Source organism: Nothoprocta perdicaria, unplaced genomic scaffold, assembly GCF_003342845.1.
Source record: "Nothoprocta perdicaria isolate Ctin4 unplaced genomic scaffold, notPer1 scaffold_302, whole genome shotgun sequence".
NCBI lineage: Eukaryota > Metazoa > Chordata > Aves > Tinamiformes > Tinamidae > Nothoprocta > Nothoprocta perdicaria.
Window position 1 is genome coordinate 376,385 of NW_020455536.1, and position 17,190 is coordinate 393,574.

Consider the following 17,190-nt stretch of genomic DNA (forward strand, 5'->3'; position numbering starts at 1 on the left):
TTTTTTTTTTTTTTTTTTTTTTTTTGTGAAGCCCCTGAATGAACTACCATTATTGTTTATTTAAAAAAATAATCTCTCTGAAGTGATGATCTTTAAGCCCCTGAATGAACTACCATTATTGTTTATTTAAAAAAATAATCTCTCTGAAGTGATGATCTTTATGGGGCTGGTATTGCATACACACGTGCCTCTCTTCTTTTGACTTCAGCCTATTGTTTACCTGCTACAATTAAGTTTTTCTTTGCCCCACTGTTCAGCTGTCCCATTTTCCTATGTTTCTTAGCAGACCAATGGTACATATCCCTGTGGTATGGCATTGTTGGAAGTAATTTGAATGACCTCTCAGAAGAGCGGTGACCTCATACTACACAATTTGAATAGAAGTACCTGAAAGTGTCTTGTTAGGTACCTCAGAGCTCAGTTAAAATTGCAGCTAATTTTAATGCTRGTTTGTTTTGTAGATTTCACAGCTAAAGTTGTTCCTCTTAGTTATCTCTTCTGATGGCTTTTTTGGCTGCAATCCAACATTCAAAACATTAGACTGTTGTTTCTCTTAAATATATGCCCTTAAGTTGCTTCTTACATGATGCTTTGAMTACAATGGAGTTTTTGATATCTCCTGTGAAAATGATTTTTTTCTTGGATGCTTTTTCTTACAGCCACCCATGCGGAACACACACTCTGCCCTCCTCAAGCCAATTTCGTTAGAGGATTTAATCATCCCTGTGGTTGTTTCTGTATACCTATTCCAGGGTAAGAACAAATCTATTTAAACACTATATATTCTGAAGTCTTTTTTATCTATACATTCTATCTAAGAATATAATGCTGTATGGCCATAAGTGACCAATAGCCTCTAGGCAACTGCACGTTTCTGCCTTCCCGTAACTTGTAGTCTTAATGAAGAGTGCACTTTCTGTTGTCTTTTGTGCAATGAATTATTCTCTTTCCATTTCCTAGAAGGAAGTTGTTAATGTTACAGGAACTGTCATTATGATAGGATTTCTGCTGACCTCTTAAGCAGAGATTCAGCAAAACATACAAGCATGTTCTCAGCTTTTGAAAAATGAGTACATGGTGGTTTATTTCTTCGAGTAATTCTAAAACAGAATCATGTTTCTAACTGGGGCCTCATTTCATTGTTATTTGACTTGCAAGGATGGCCACATTTATAAAAATTCCAGAAATGCCTGTTGTCAAGACAAAATTCCAAAAATTTTGAGTTTTTTTTAATCTATCATGTGCTATGGATAATAGCACACATTTAGTGCATGTAAATGTTGAAGTTCTTAATATCTTCAAATATAAAGCTATAAAATTACTTGCATTGCTTTTGCAGAGAATCAAACAAGACTCAAGTCCTCACCTTCTTCCAGACTGATCTTGGTGGCTATCTTCCCCAAACTGTGGTGGAATCCTTCTTTCCAGCTAACATAGTTGAATTTTATAGCAATCTGAAAAAAGCTCTTAAGACATTAAAATCGTGACAAAACCAGTTGCTGAGATGACTGACCRAGGGTAGGAAAACCACTGGCAGCTTGAGGATAGAAATGATGGGAAATAGAGGTTGGCTACAACACTTTTTTTTTAACAGCAGAGATGTTTGGAAAAGGTGAAGTGGCATCAATGAACTGAGTAAGGTAAACTTTTCACACAGCATTTTCTACCTGTCTGCATTCAAGGCAATGCACTGCCTTCTAATGTATTTTTTTCATAATTAAAATAAAGGTTATCACACCAGATGCTGAAAGAATCCTGGAGGCAGCACACTGCTAGCTSTCTGCAGGGAGAAGATGCATATTTTTATCTCTTCTTAGCCATACTTCATCAATGTCTATCAAGAGGAGCTTTCTAAAATCCACTTAGTGCTACCAGCACTGGTCAGGTGCAGGTCAGCCCTCTTGTTTCTCTGCAGTTCCCTAGATAATCACTTGGAACAACGTTCCTTCCCCAAAGGAGGCACTAGCTCTTTTGCTGCCAGCACTTGCGTAGCTGCAAAGATGTTAGGATGGGACGAAGCCAGCAAATGGAGGAAGCCAGAACGAACTGGACTGCGTCTGGAGGAGCCAACTTGCTTCTTCCAGCAGATTTCGGTACTAATGATAAACATGTGCTTAAGTGCTCTTTTCTGAATCAAGGTCTAACAATCTAAATCAATTCACAGTTCTGTGGTCTGGCAAGCTCCTTTCCTCTCTTMTATACCAAAACCAGTGATTTCCACAATGTTACGAACCAAACTGCATTGCTATAGTGGTAATAAATAAAGAAGATAAAGCACTTTACCTGCTATTTTTTTCTAACTGTACTTGAAATGACCATATATTTAAACATCCTTTAGTCTCTTATAGTGAGAGTTATTATCTGGAAAATAATCTTTCTGTACCTTAACCTTGATTTGACAGAATGTATTGGTTTCTCTGTAAGACTGCCTCATCTCACAGCATTATGTTGGGAATTCACCTCCTGATCTAGTGTGCAGTGATRCTTGCAGTTCTCGGAAATATTTATGGGACTGATTACTGCAGGAATGTCAGGTGGTGTTAAGGATTGCATATAATTACAAAAAGGAAAAAGAAGTAAATTGCTRAATTAGAATTTTAAATGCAGGTTATGATTTTAATGCTATAATTTGATTATTTAATGAGGTTAGTATGCTCTGTTTTCTGTCTTTTTTGTTGTATGTATATTAGAGTGTATGGACTTGCATACAAATTCTCCTACTGTAATTTTTATCCTGTGGAACAGACTTTTCAGGGAAGCAATTTTTAATATAGTCGCCTTTGTGCACAAAGATGTAAAAATTCCTATGAGAGTGATACAAAATAAATATTTTTCTGCTGTATCTTACTGTTTTTCTTGGATAATCTTTTAAAATGGTTTCCCAMCCCATTGCTTTGCCAACAGGGATATTTGGGAGGCTCTTGGACATGCAGCATCTCTGTAAATTCACTGCATCCAGGYAGAGAAGAGCCTCCATTCCAGTTTKCATTCCCCACTAAGTGAGGATAGGTATTTAGGTGTTTTGGTGAGAGCACTAGCCCTCCTGAGTCCAGTGTCYTCTCTTGGTTGTTAATTCCAAATTAGATTGGTGCTTTCTGTGCTTAGGAATTAGGAAGTTGAGTGAGAAGAGGTTTGAGCCCTGCTACTACAGAGGTTAATACAGCACAGTTAGATAAATGTGCTGTAAGTCAGCATGCACTACCTGTGCAAATCTTTGAAGGATTGTGATTTTTGTTAATTTAAAGATCAGAAAGYTAAAGGAACAGAGCCCAAATTGCCACTATTTATTGCTGCAAGTAAACTTAATGCTGACAGTGRGCCTTTTTATGTTAGCTATATATAAATATATATATATATGTTTGTATGTATGTTATGTTACTTCAAACAAAAAGAATGGCAGGGGAGGCTCTTCATTGGAATAACTTAMGGTTCCTTTCTTTTAACTGTTCAAGACGTTATGCAGAGAGAATTAAAATGCCGTAAGACACTGCAGCCTTCCTGCCCTGCCAAAGTAGGGATGGAAATATCTTAGTAAAGATCCTCCTGTAAGATGTTGGATGTCTTCTCAGTAGAAAATGCTGCCAGTCGTACAGTGTATTTTCACTTCTGGTTTTGATCCTAGATGATATTGGAAAATGGAACGAATGTGTTAAAGCCACAAGGCTGACCTTGACAAGATATAGCTTTAACTGTACTGCTTTCCTGTACACAAGCAATTCACATTTTTCCCATATTGGTGATATGGGCACGTGGTTGGAACACCGTAGAACCTTTATATGCACTGGAGGTTTACTTAGACTCTGTTAAGCCAGAAACACAGGTTGATTCAGGTAGGCACTATTTTTAAATGTACAAGAAGGTATTTTTTTCTCCTATTTTGGTATTTTGCTACTCAACTGCTAGAATCCCCTTTGAGTTCCCTTTGAATTTTCCCTTTGAATGTTCCCCTTGAGTTTTCTTGATTTTTAATTGGAGAAGGCAGTCAGTTGGAAGGGGGTCTAGGTGTTAGGGGCAGCAGATGGCTTGTCAAGAATGTTCTTCCCAGGATTAGCATAGAGTGGATTTGTGAACAACGGCCAAAGCAAGTTACRTGCTTGGATGCCATGAGTATCTTCTGTTATCTGTCCTACTTCTCCTTCCAACAGTTGTCATTTCTGTGACCTTTCCTTAAGTGTTCATGAAACAGTTTTGGAACTCTTGTAACTTACGGTCTCGTGAAATGAAGAAACTGAAGAAGAGTGCAGCAGATTTCTCAAGTATGGAAAGGTGAATAGCCAAGGACAATGATAATCARTTTAGCCATCCAGCATTCAGCTACGGACCAGCTACTCTGAGGACAAAGCATCTGCTATTGTACGAGAATATCTTCCTTAAATCTCCTGCTTTTCATTTGATCAGAGAAGACCAAATGAGCGAATGACACTATCTTGCCATAGATCCACATGCAGAGGACTGAAGACCTAAAATACTCACAGGAGTATTTAAAGCAYAGGTTTGTCTCCAAGCTTTCAGTATTTCTAGAATAACTTCTGGTGTTTTGGACCGTTGGGTCCAAAAGCTTTCGTTCCCATATACTCTGACACTTCTCTAATGGAATAACATTTTAAAGTTTAAGTGTGGACAGACTRTAACACACAGTTCTCAATGGCTTTGTTGCTCTCCTGCTCTAGTTCTTAGAATTCAGGCCAGAGAGTGATTAAAAAAACTCTGCTATTTTATCCTTAGCTTCCTTCCCTACCCTTACAATACTTGCAGATGGATCTTTTTTTTTTTTTTTTTTGACCTAGTATTTGCCTGCTAGAGTCGAGATGGTTTCATCGCCTGCTAGCACAAAGTTCTCCTAGACAGATTTTGGCACTCTTGACTGTTTTAGGATTTGAACAGAAAAGCTGGAGTTTTCCTAAGACTGTTGTTGTGTTGTGTCTCTCTGTTTCTCTGCCCATTACGCATCCTTTAATATTTTTTGGTGCTGTAGAATGTTTACTTATAGGGTCGCGGACAGATTTTCTTCTCCTATGTACATAGGGTAAGGAGCAAAATTACTGGAACGGGGCTGAACACTTACCTCGGGATGTGTTTCTTATTAAGTAAATGGTTAAAATAGGACAGTACCATAGCTGTCACACATTTTACAACCAGTATATTATTAATAAAATCATTATTGTATTATTTTACACTTTGTAACATCTGTTTCTGAACACTGAAGTAAGAATCATTAGCATTTTGTAAATATTTTCTCATCCCAAACAGCTTCTTCTGGAATTGCAAAAACATCTGTAACTGGCAGTAAGATCATATGTATTTTTCATACGTGCTTTCACAATATCTTGCTATGTTGGCCAAATAGCTTTCGGTAATGGAAGTTTTGTTTGCTTATAATASTAGCTGTAGTAATTGTAGTTCAATTCCTCTTCCTACAAAGTTTCGGATGCCTTGATGGTAACAGAGCTCAGATTCTTCCTCTTAATGATAGCTGTGATGGGCCCATCGGGTAACGCCTTGATTATATTCCATGCTTCAAAACGGGTGAGTCCCTGCATAGCAGTTGTGTGCACTTGCAATAGCTCATCTCCAGGCTGAACAGGGCTGTTTTGTTCTGATGTAATCCCTGAAGAAAGAAAATTCATTTCCTTTATTTTTTTTGTGTGTGTGGAGGACACTTTAACAAATATTTCACTCATTAAAGAGGACCAGCATGTGTGATAAAAACCACCTGGTCTCAGTAGAGAGAGCAGCAAATCAGTCACATTGGACTGAAATGGGTAATGCTGTATGGTTTTTTTTTAAAAAAAAAGTGTTTTTAAATCACAGTCAGTTATGTACAAGTTTGTATCAGATAAGGACCTGCCATACGTACATTTAAATGTGTTTACCTTTAAATATCCTGTTGATGACAATGGGTTTATCTCCATGAATGGAGCCCTTCCCTCCTTCCAAACTGAATCCCAAACCAGCAGGTGTTTTTTCAAGAGTTACAGTGCAGATTGTATTTTCAGTTGCTGGAAAGAAATGGGAAATTAGCAGATGGAGAACTATATAGTGTGAATAGCCTAAAACATCTGTTCTAAAGAATCAATTTCTATTTGTTTTGTTTGCAAAGGCACCAAAACTTGCCAGATGGAAGAGGAAATAATAGCTTTTAATTTTTCTTTTTGTCTTTATAAGACCCTCTGGGAAACTGGAGAGAGCAAGTTGTGTTTTGAACTCGCAGCAGAATGGAAAGATAAAAAGCAAAGTTGGTAACGTTTACTAGAAATGCAAAGATCTGTTCAGTGAACAAAATACAGGGTAAACATCTGACTTGGTATTAGTTTTGAGACTGTTATTAACAACAAAGCTACTAATGTTCACTTACAGTATGTAAATAAGGCTGCAGATTTCCAGATTATGCTCTGAATTTTTTTTTCCTAGAAGCTTKCTTTCTTTTAGAAATCCAGTAGTTGTTTTCCTCTCCAGCACAGTCATTCCAACTAGCTGTTCCAGGAGCACTCTATGAACTGTACTGTCTTTAATCATGGTTCTCGGGGTTTATCTAGCCAACACTGAGCTGCTCTTCAGGACAGCCAGAATTTCTGGTGCCAAGTAAACGCTTAACAGATGGTGGCTGCAGGGTTATGCTGCACATACTCACCAGACTCTTGTGAGACATCACTTGCTACTGAAGATGTACTAGAATCAATGGAAACATTAAGACTTTTCTCGCCATCTTTAGCTTTTCTAGTGACGACAACAGCTTGCCTGGGCTGCCGCGCCTGTCGCATGATTGCTGAGGCATCGCTGTGGGTGACACCTTTAAGAGACTTTCCATTAATGGATAATACTTCATCTCCTTTCTGAATCGTTCCCTCCTGAGATGCTAGTCCATTAGGAAACACTTTGTGCACCTATTGAAGACCCCAGTCACCACAGGCACACACAAGCAAAACACACACACACACAGGAGAAAAAAAGACAAATCATTAAATCATTCAGTTGATACTCTTTCCAATGTGCATTTTCTTTTTCTGCTTGTGACAGGCAGAAGTTACTTCTAGCACATTCCAGGGCCAAGGGCTGAATAACTTTGTACAGAGAAGTTCTGGGTACAACCCTCCTCCAGCAGTTTCCAAGTGCTAAGTGACCCATCCATCCCCAAGGTCAGATGGCCAAGGCCCTGCTGCTGGGGAAAGCACTTGGCCTCTGCTACTCCTCATCCTCTCGCCCTTCCAGTTGAGGGGAGATTGCAACGCTCTTCTATAGTTTCCAGCCCCTACGTGCTCGTATATTCCCTTCATTCCTCCCAGGAGGCTTGGCTTTCATTATGCTGAAAGTCAGCCACTACAGTAGAACCCTATTCATTTATATGTTTTTAGATAAGTGTTTATTTTAGGAGTATTTTTTGAGAAAGATGCTACTTACTGTTATCACTTTGTTTTCTAGATCGATTCCTCCTGCCAGGCTGAATCCAAGCCCAGAGTCCTCTTCTTTATGCAGAATTGTAACATGAATATCATCAAATTCCTTGGCAGAGAAGGCAATAATGTCAAGAACATCTTAACAGACCTCAAGATGACAGGAAAATCAGGTTTTGTCTACTGTGCATTTTGTAATGAGGCGTAAGGACATAAGCAATATTTAGATAACTGATATATATTTGGTATTTATTTTCTGATCAAATATTTGCATATCAATTTCCTGTTTTATAAACTATTATTCTATCTCTAAAAGCACTCTTAGTGAATTATATGAGTTATAAATTAATGACTTTACTATATACTCTAGAAGTAAAATGCTGATGGCTTAACTAGAGGGACTTTTTACTGAAAAAGGGGAAAACCTTTTTTTGTTCAAGTCATGGCTTAAAAATTACTTTTAAATCAGTATTTTATTTTCAGTGTTTTAATAACAGCCCCAGGTAGAATGAGCTGCTTTTACTGTGTTATCCCAGAAATGAGTGCGTTTATGGGAAGAACTGCTATTTAGCCTAGTTCCTTACGGAAACGTGGCTTTCTCAACCACATTTCACAGTYCCATTCAGGATGTGTGCTGGTGTAATTGCATCCATTGCTGTTGTGTCCTCTTCCACCACTGAATCCACTGGCCAGCTGCAAGCAGGCAGAGGACAGCAGCTTCTAAGAGATTATCCTGACAATTTCATGATAATGGAGGGCTGGCCAGGTTAATGTCTCCATTGTATCCAGTGCAGCAGTTGACTGCTAATTAGGTCTAAAAATACCAATGTGGGATGTTAACCAGAGACATGAATCAATACAAAACTTGGCTGTGGTTAGTTCTGCTTGTCGAACTGCTTTTTGGTTGTAATATATCAGCAAGTTCTTAAGGAAAGAGAGTCTGATATTTTGTTCATGCCAGACTCAAGTGCTTTCTTTAGCCAAATTAGATGTAGTCAGTGAGAATGTGTCTAGGACATGAGAATATGTCTACCTAATCTTCTGAAAGGCAGATAGGAATTCACTACCCAAGCTCCACACAGGACAGGTGCAAATCAGGACTAACCTAGGAGCCACATTACTGCAGTTAGCTAAAAAATAAAATATTATTAATTTAGGCTCCCTGTTACTTTAATGTCATTATGCTGCTTTCAGGCAGCTTACTATGTCTAGCACAGCAAATGCAGAGCTGCCAGCAGAAGCACGTATTTTCAATGTAGAGTTTTTGCTGTTACCTGCTTTTTCTTTCAGTGTGGACTGTTTTTAAAAATCTCTGCTGTTTCGGAATGACAAATTTAGCTGTTATTTTGTCTTATTCTGAGCATTATCACAATTTTASGTAACTCCAGTAAGATTAAACAGTGTTCAAAATCCCACAGATCAGGTAGTCTCTCAGACTAAACCCAAATAAAAAGAAAGGGCTCCACAATATTAGTGCCTACTTCTGCATATTCTGACCATCCCTGCTGTATCCCCATTAGCAAAATGTCTTRCTCAGCTATTTTTTTTGGAATTTTTTATCAAAATAGTTAAACGTTTCTTCTGATACATATTGCTATGATTGTTTTAGTAATAATAATGTCATATTGCTYAGAATAACTAGATGTGTCAACTGAGCAGGTCCCTCTGAAATGAACGCATTGAAAAGCAGATTTACCTTTAAAGTGGCTTCATCCAGTGATTTGACTTCCTCTATAAGCTTTGCTAACTCCTCAGGGGAAAGGAGAGAGATGACAGACTGCCCTGCTGCACCCGAAGCTTGAGGTGAGCCATGTTCCTGTTTCTCTTCCTCTTTCTCACTGTCTGCTAAGCTCACTGTATATTCTCGCAGCTCAGAGAGGCTGTGCCATTGAGAAAAGAATAAAATAGAAACACTAAGTTGAGACAGAACATATATATATGTATGAATTAAGTATTTAAGTGTATATATATATATATATAAATTAAGTATTTAAGTGTAACATAAAGAAGTAGGATTCACCACATGAAAGAACAGCAATCATCTTTGGCTCCAGGCTGAAACTGGCTTAAAAGAAGCCTATGCCTTTGTTAATTTTTTTTTTTTTTTTTAGATTTCTCCTTTGCATATTTATTTGGGATTTGGAAATTGTGCTTTGGGGTCTTTTTTTCTGTAAGGAAAAAAAAATACTTACAGATATGTGTGCAAGTAGCCCATTTTCTAAGAAAGGCAATTTTCAAAAAAAAAAAAAAAAACCAACTGATTCCAGAAAATACAACTTGGGTAGTGCAGATATAAGATTTTCAAGGACACCCAAAATCCAATGTTTACTTGGATTCCACTTAAATCTCTTAGCTGCTCTAGTCTGTAGCCTCCAACCTTCTAGCAAAAGTTATTAGACTATCACCTGCACGTGCTAGTGCCAGGTTTGCTTCTCTATATATTATTATTGCAATCGATACTCAGTGTAATGGCACAACTCGTCCAGAAAGGCTGGCAAGTTGGTGGCACTAATTTTAAAGGGTAGGAGTAGCTGCGTATTTAATTCACCTCATTACAGTGACTAGTTACAGCTCGTTTATCTGGGCAGTGGATAGTCATAAGAAAGCAGCTTTTCACATGATCTTGAAATAATGCATTAAAATTCCTCAAAAGCTCCCTCCCCAGCAAACGTGAACCAACCATTAGTAGTAGTGAGGTCTGTTTTTTGTTGTCCTGCCTCTTAATCATAGATATCCTGGAGATATTTGTCCTTAACTAGGAGGAAACTTATAAATACACAAACACATAAAAATACATCTAAGTCATGTGAGTCATTCATCCTCTGCACCCTAAAAAGTTCCCACCTCTGCTTTACGGTTCTGTGCTACAGCTAGAATGTTAATTTATAAACTAAGCAGCACAGATTAACCAATACAGGTCTGATAGTTTAGATATGGTGTCTTACTTTAGAGAAAATCCAGTATCCGACTGTTGAGCCTCACTCATGGGTGAGAGAGAAGGCCCATCCTCTTCCACAGAGGACTGAGACAACGTATCCAGAGCTTCCCAGGCATTGTTTCCAGGAGGGACTGGTGACTGAGGAAGGCAAAGCAAAGACTTCATTAAAGCCGATGACACCTGACTGCTGATGGAGTAGATTTTGCTGTATTTTTCATCATACGTCTTCATGATCTCACACGACTGGGTAGCAGTAAGTGGGAAGCTTCGTGATCTTAAGTTCTGAGCTTTGGTTACTGATACTAGACAGGGAGGGGAAGTGGCTTCTGTAGTTAGGAGACCCAGGGAATTTTCAGTGTTGGAATTGATGCTTTTCTCTGGCTCTGCACTAGCTAGAGCCTTCTTCGAAGAGGGAGCTCTCTCCAGGCTCTTTGTCTCCAGGTCCACTGGTGACTTTGGCTGCTGTTGGTTATTTTCAGAACACTGGAAAGAGTTTTGGGTTAATTGGGCTGGAGCCTCTTCCCACCCTTTGGTACTGGGAGAATGTTCCTTTTGAATGGATGGTTTGGGGCTCAGCCTTCGGTGAACTTTTTCAGGCGACTGAGGAGCACTCAAGGATTCAAATGAGCTTATTCTTTGTTTTATTGATGATCCCCTAGAAGAGACACGGGATAAGCTGGAGTGCAGCTCTTTGCTGGACATACTCTGGAGGTTGGTACAGCTTTGMTCTGCTTGTGATTTTTGATCTGAACTTGCTTTCTTCAGTCCTTTCAGACTTTGGCGAAACCAGGCTGGCTTGGGTGCAACCGGAGGACCCTTTTTCACAGCATCATTTACATCCGATTTTAGTACTTTTGAACTGACTAGTTCTGATTCTGATTTCTGCAGAACTGCCTCTGAGCTGCTTTGATCTTGATTTTCTTCAGTTGTGTTGATGCCAGGTTGCAAATCTATGTGTCCGTTGTCTTCACTCATATTGGGATTAAATAAGCTTTTGATGCAGTCAGAAATTCTAACCCAAGGGTCTTCTGTTGTTGTATCAACACTGTAATCTACTCGTGCCTGTCTTTTAAGTATAGGCCGTTGTATTGATGAAAAAGGATTCCCTGTATTAGAAAAGCATTAACTATTAGTAAGACTCCTCCTGATTCTCCTYGTCTATTCTTTAGCTAAGAAATGTTATTACTTCATTAAATTTGAATTTCATTCAAGTCACTAACAATTTTAAGTTTCTGAGAAGTTATACTTAAAAAAAAAATCCAAACTCTTAATCCACAAGTTCTGTTTCCTGACACTAGAGTTAGCTGAAAATCAAAGCTTGTCTGTGCTTCGGTACACCCTTCTAAAAGGGCCTGTTAACATTTGAAGATAATCCGAATTATTCTGATGTTGAAGTCCTGATACAGGTTGCACAGTTAAAATAGAAAGCTAAAATTGAAATGTTGTTTCTAGCAAAAACTATGCATGGAAACACTTTTTAGAAATGCTAAAGATAAATCTCAACCAACTAAAACTGAAAAGTAAGTTTTAGTACAAATAAGCAAACTGTCATTTGAAAAATCACAGCAATGCAATATGTATCAATTTCTACTTTTTAATATTCATCTACCATACATATTTTGATGTAGTTTTCCCTTTTTCAAGAACKGATCACTGTAAACAATATTTTAAGATTTTATCTGTGCACCCAGGAGTTTACAGATATGGCTGCAGTCTGTACTTAAAGCTGAAAGTGAAGTCAGTCTGAAACTCACTTTGGAATCCAAACTAAATGTTAGGTTCATCTGGGAGCATCATATTAAAGTTTATGGAATGAAACATACCTAGGTTTGGTTTTCTTTCCTGATCTCTGTCGCCTGGAACAGCAGCTGCGTGTTCAGTATCATCTGCTGTAGGAGAAGTGGTAAAGACACTGTGGGTTATAACAGTTTTGTGTCCCTCTTGCATTGGCTCTCCAACTTCCTGCTGAACAAACAGGAAACAGAAGTGTGTCAGAATGTAATTATGCAAACCCCATTACTTGAGTCTCAAGAAAAACATCTTCTTGCCATTTTTTTTTCTCTGAAATGAAATATTGAATAGGAGTCAAGGTCTCATTTATGATTTGAAACATATTCTGGAAAGAAACARTCTCTCATAGGCACTTAAAASAGCTATTGTCCTGRAATATATTAACTGTTTTGTTAGGGRATCTTCTCKTCATTAACTTGRCTTGACTTCTCATAGTTTATTGATTTTAATGATAAAGAATAATTCCTTAGAACAACTGAGGGCCRTGAGAGATTTAGCTGTATGCGGTGAAAATTCAGTAAGTTATTAGTTTCTTGGTGRTTTCCTAGTACCTGTTGAACGTTTCTACTGTCCTCTTCTTAGAGGATGATGATGGAGTCACCTTACATGAGGTGTTGAACTGAAACATGGATGTTAACGTTATACGTTGCCTTCAGTCTGAGCTGTATCATTGTATTTTGACGTGCACTTTGAAAACTGAAAGTTCGCACGGCAGCAAGGTCTGCTCATTTCTACTGGCATATTATTAAACCCAGGGGAAATCGGTTCCTTTTTTAAGCAACCCACAGCCCTGTTTCAACATGCAGATCTCACAATCGTGCAGATACAATACACTGTGTCTTTCTATGCCATTTTAAATAGGGAACTGAAATTTAGAATTGTACAAATATATACTCAGTTTTCAAAGACTGTATCTGTTTACAAGTAAAAAAGCAGGTCGCTAACAAATTAAATGAGTTTATTTAATACTTCTTTGTTGCAGTAAAGATATCTGAGGCCAAAACTACCTACTGTTCATAATACTAGTGCACTATGAAAACACACTAGTGAACAAACGGTGTGCAGTAGTGAAACAAACTGTTTCACCTGACTCTTCTGTAGTTCATGATCAGCTGKATACAGTAAACTTTGAGATCGGGATGAACCATATCAAGCCAGAGATGATGAGAACCAGAGATGATGCAAACTCTTCTGCTCCCAGCCCATAACACAGTGCAGTTCCAGGCATTCTGGAAACAGTGCCCTGTGTTCCCTGGGAATGCCAGTAAGGGACTAGGATTCATTCTTACTGATGCTATCTTTGGGGTTTGAACACAGATGTAGCAAAAAAACTTCCCTGGGACACTTTTCTGCTTTATTAGTTTTAGTTCGGACATCATGTTTAGAACTAAACAGGCCTCACTAAGGTATGTTCAYCATTTTCAGAAGAGAAGAACCTTGTCCCCCTAGTCCCCTCATACACATGCACGCTTCTCCTCTCTTCTCCCCCRCTTTCTTCCTGCCATCGCATAGCTGCTCTCTTCCTTCCTCCCTTCTCCCCACAWGAGACATTTTGCACGTTTTACCTGAACATTTGCAGGAGATGATACAGCCACTTCTGATAGCTTTTCTTTCCTGTCTGCATTGCATGGGTCGTTACCTGTACAGTCCTGCTTAAAATACTTCCTTGGTGGAGGTTTTGGCTTTGATGATCTTGGCTTTCTAACAAGGATCTCTGTCGATTTCTTGGTGGTTTGTGGGAGTCGCCCTCCTTCGCTCGGGCTAGGTGGGGAATTGTTCTCCAAGTTGTTTCCAGAAAATGAGTGCAATAGGCCAGGTTGTCTGGTAATGGGGACATCAATACTATGTACCCTTGCCTTCAAATCAGTCAGCGGGTAAGCAGTACCGTTGCTACAGGATGACCTAGGGTTGTAGCTGCTGTCACTGCTGGAGCGAGTCATTATCTTCTGTGTCCGGCGGCTGCAATAAGCAGCATTCCTTTCAATGTGTTTTTCACATGGATGTCTTCCATGCCAGCTTGTCTCTAGCTTTTTGACACCTGTATCAGGAACATGTTGAAAATGTTGATTCAGATAAATGTAAAGGGCTTACTTCCAAGATTCAGCTGATGTGATTTGCAACTAGACACCACTATCAACTGATGCATAGATATCACTAGTGCATCACATCAAAAAAAAAAAAAAAAAAAAAAAAAGAACTTTTTTTCCTCGATAGCTTGCAGATGACAGTTCTATTATTCTTAAGCCTTTAGAAGTAAGAAAACTGAAAGCAGTATCATATTGCAAAGTGTTGCCATGCTAGGATATCATCGCCAAACTGGGCAAATAGATTTAATGATTGTATAAGCCTTTTCTTCCAAGGGCACTAACAACTTTTTTTTTCCACCCCAGGACATTACCTATACATTGCAATTCTGTGCTATCACACTCCTGTCATCTACTCACAGCTGTGTGCAAAGCTCTGAGCAGCGGTTATGAATTGGAAAGTATGAACAAGAGGAAGTTTGCATCTAAATATTTCTTGGAGATTCGTCAGATAAAGTCTCTTCTCATTGCTCTGTAGTAATGTATCTTAGGAGACATGTTAGAACTGCTGTCCTACAAACTTTCCTACTCTTTCTTTTTTGCTCCGGGTCGCTTGACCAAGGGTTCTGTTGCAACATGTACTCATCTTGTATGTATTCTCAAGTCAAAATTGCAATGTCTCATTGCCTGCGTATATTCCCTTACCTTCAGTACTCCATTGGTGCCTCTCCCTTCCGAATCTGTTGTTTTCCATGGCTTGTGCCACAGCTTCTTTTAGCTGTTGCTCAGACACCTAGGAAATACTATGTCATTATACTGTCATGAGACTGCTGTGTTGTAACATTTAATTCTACATTCCTCCAGCAAAGATCTCCAGCTCATGCAAGCCCTCTAATTGAAATGAATAGATCTAGTTAAATCATGTAACAGCTAATTTTAAAGCCAAAGAAGTGCACGTTATATTTGCACATATTTAAGTATAGCTGTAATACACTGCCAGTTATATTAGTTGTGTAAATAAAATGGCATCTTTCAAAGTTAAACGGGAATTTGAATATTTCTTTAGAAGAGCAGCTCTGGACTTATCAGAATAAGATAATTTAAAACTACATTTTTATTATAATTGATGCAAAATTTAAGCTTATTAATCATTTACAGAGTGCTTGTAAGAAGCATTTTGTAGAAGAATTTTCTAAGAATAAGGTATTTCAATATTAATTTATTATCAAATATGAGTTGGACAAGATCTGAATTTTAATTGCATCACGGAAGAGTGTGTATAAATAATTGTTTCTTCTTGAGGCAGTAAGTTCCTTCTTTCAAGTTATTTTCCTATCTTCCTAGTTCCAGTTTTTTTCTTGGCTAAAGTTTATTTTACTGTGACATTTTTTTCACCTTAAATCTTATTTCTCTAGCCAATGTATTCAAAGCAGGAAAATTTCCAGTTATCTTCAAATCATTCATGATTATATGTAAGATAGCACATATCTCATGGTTTCACCTTAATCCATGTCTCAGGTTCTTGCAGGAATGCTTATAAAGATAGTCCCACCTGTCTGTTGTTAACATTTTTTCACCTGTTTTAGATTAGCATATGCTCCTCACTTAATATTGGCTCATCAGTATGTGTTTTATTCAAAACCAGAAGGAATATGGAGTACTACCTGTGGTTCTGGGTGTCTGCTAATAATAATCTGTACTGCACCGGGACTGCAATGGCTCAGCACAGCATAAACTTCATTAAGAGTCATATTTTGTACTGAAGATTCATTAATTTCAATTATTTCATCTCCACACCTACAGAGATATTCAAAAAAAAAGGAATGTATTAACAAAGCTCATTTTCCCCCCAGTGTTGTCTCATGCACATGAAAAGAATGCAGTATGCAAGTATGCAAGAAGTAGAATCCTGTGGTTGATCTGTGATCTGTTATTGCAGATTAAATCATTATGTCTCTTTGTGCCCTTTTCAGAAAATGAAATGGGCAGATAGAAATCAAGTTTCCTTTGATTTACTGCCTTGTTGCATTTAGCTTTTGAACCTTCTGCACAYTGAGCAATGCAAAGTTTGTGGTCTATGATCTGTCTCCTGAATGCAGCTCAGTTGTTTCCACCTACGTCTTCCTCCCTCACTGTCAAGTTAGCACCATTTTTTCGTGTGCTTATGGTCTACTAGTATATTAAGGTCAAACAGCATCTTATGATATTTCTGCTGTATAGGAATACTTCGTTAATGCAAAATTTCTGGTTGCCATCAATCACCCTGATCAATCACTGTCCTCTGCTAGACTGAGTCTTTCCAGATGAAATCTAAATTTGGCCCACATGGAGACTGAGACTGCCCTTTGCTGCTCTACTGTAAATACTGTCCAAAATTAAGAGGCCTGCTGAAGGCGTTTATTCATGTCATACAGATTTTGTACAAATGGAAGATGCGGGTTACAGAGCATCCAAAGTTAAATTGAAAAAGGTTAACTGGAAGTGCTGTGTTCTGCTCAGTCCTGAACATGCCCAACATTACTAATTGGTCATAAATCTTACGGGGTGAATTTCTAAACATCTGCTAAAGCAAATTCAGCAAATCTATGTTTCTTCTGAACAACAAGGGATTGGTTTGAATTTGCATCAGGGAACCTAGTGCCCATAAAAACAGAATATACTACCTACTTGTTTCCAGATGTGTTCTCCTTTTTCACTTTGAAATTTTCTATAGAAATAATGCTATATATTTGTCTAAGACCACCAAAGCTAGCTCAGCCTAGGCAAGAGACAATAATTCAACTGGGTTGCCATATAAATGGAAATCCCAGATATCCCAAATATTGAACCCACATGCTCAAACCCACAGAACAGCACACCTGGAGTACTGTGTTCAGTTCTGGGCACCCCAGTATAGGARGGACGTGGAGCTTCTSGAGAGGGYCCAGAGAAGGGCAACCAGGATGATTAAGGGAATGGAACATCTCTCGTATGAAGAGAGGCTGAGTGAGCTGGGCCTGTTTTCTCTGGAGAAGAGACGGCTCAGAGGGGATATGATTAATATGTA

The 17,190-nt window shown here is 38.4% G+C and overlaps 2 protein-coding genes across 3 annotated transcripts in view; one reads left to right on the forward strand and one right to left on the reverse strand.

The window, feature by feature from the left end:
* Window positions 1-1,586, forward strand: part of STARD5 (StAR related lipid transfer domain containing 5) — a 3,714-nt gene extending 2,128 nt beyond the window's left edge. Inside the window, exons 4-5 of the mRNA XM_026042466.1 lie at window positions 660-753; window positions 1,340-1,586. Coding sequence (XP_025898251.1) covers window positions 660-753; window positions 1,340-1,487 — 242 coding nt within the window. The 3' untranslated portion in view covers window positions 1,488-1,586. The remainder of the gene's footprint in view (window positions 1-659; window positions 754-1,339) is intronic.
* A 3,742-nt stretch (window positions 1,587-5,328) lies between these two features.
* Window positions 5,329-17,190, reverse strand: part of IL16 (interleukin 16) — a 31,119-nt gene continuing 19,257 nt past the window's right edge. Inside the window, exons 12-21 of one of the 2 annotated variants that reach the window (XM_026042453.1) lie at window positions 15,809-15,941; window positions 14,850-14,937; window positions 13,686-14,158; window positions 12,153-12,291; window positions 10,337-11,435; window positions 9,088-9,271; window positions 7,399-7,500; window positions 6,632-6,884; window positions 5,874-5,999; window positions 5,329-5,608 (exon numbers count right to left, since the gene is read on the reverse strand). In XM_026042453.1, coding sequence (XP_025898238.1) covers window positions 5,415-5,608; window positions 5,874-5,999; window positions 6,632-6,884; window positions 7,399-7,500; window positions 9,088-9,271; window positions 10,337-11,435; window positions 12,153-12,291; window positions 13,686-14,158; window positions 14,850-14,937; window positions 15,809-15,941 — 2,791 coding nt within the window. In that variant the 3' untranslated portion in view covers window positions 5,329-5,414. Of the gene's footprint in view, window positions 5,609-5,873; window positions 6,000-6,631; window positions 6,885-7,398; window positions 7,501-9,087; window positions 9,272-10,336; window positions 11,436-12,152; window positions 12,295-13,685; window positions 14,159-14,849; window positions 14,938-15,808; window positions 15,942-17,190 lie in introns of both variants that reach the window. The other variant, XM_026042452.1, reaches the window with a different exon arrangement.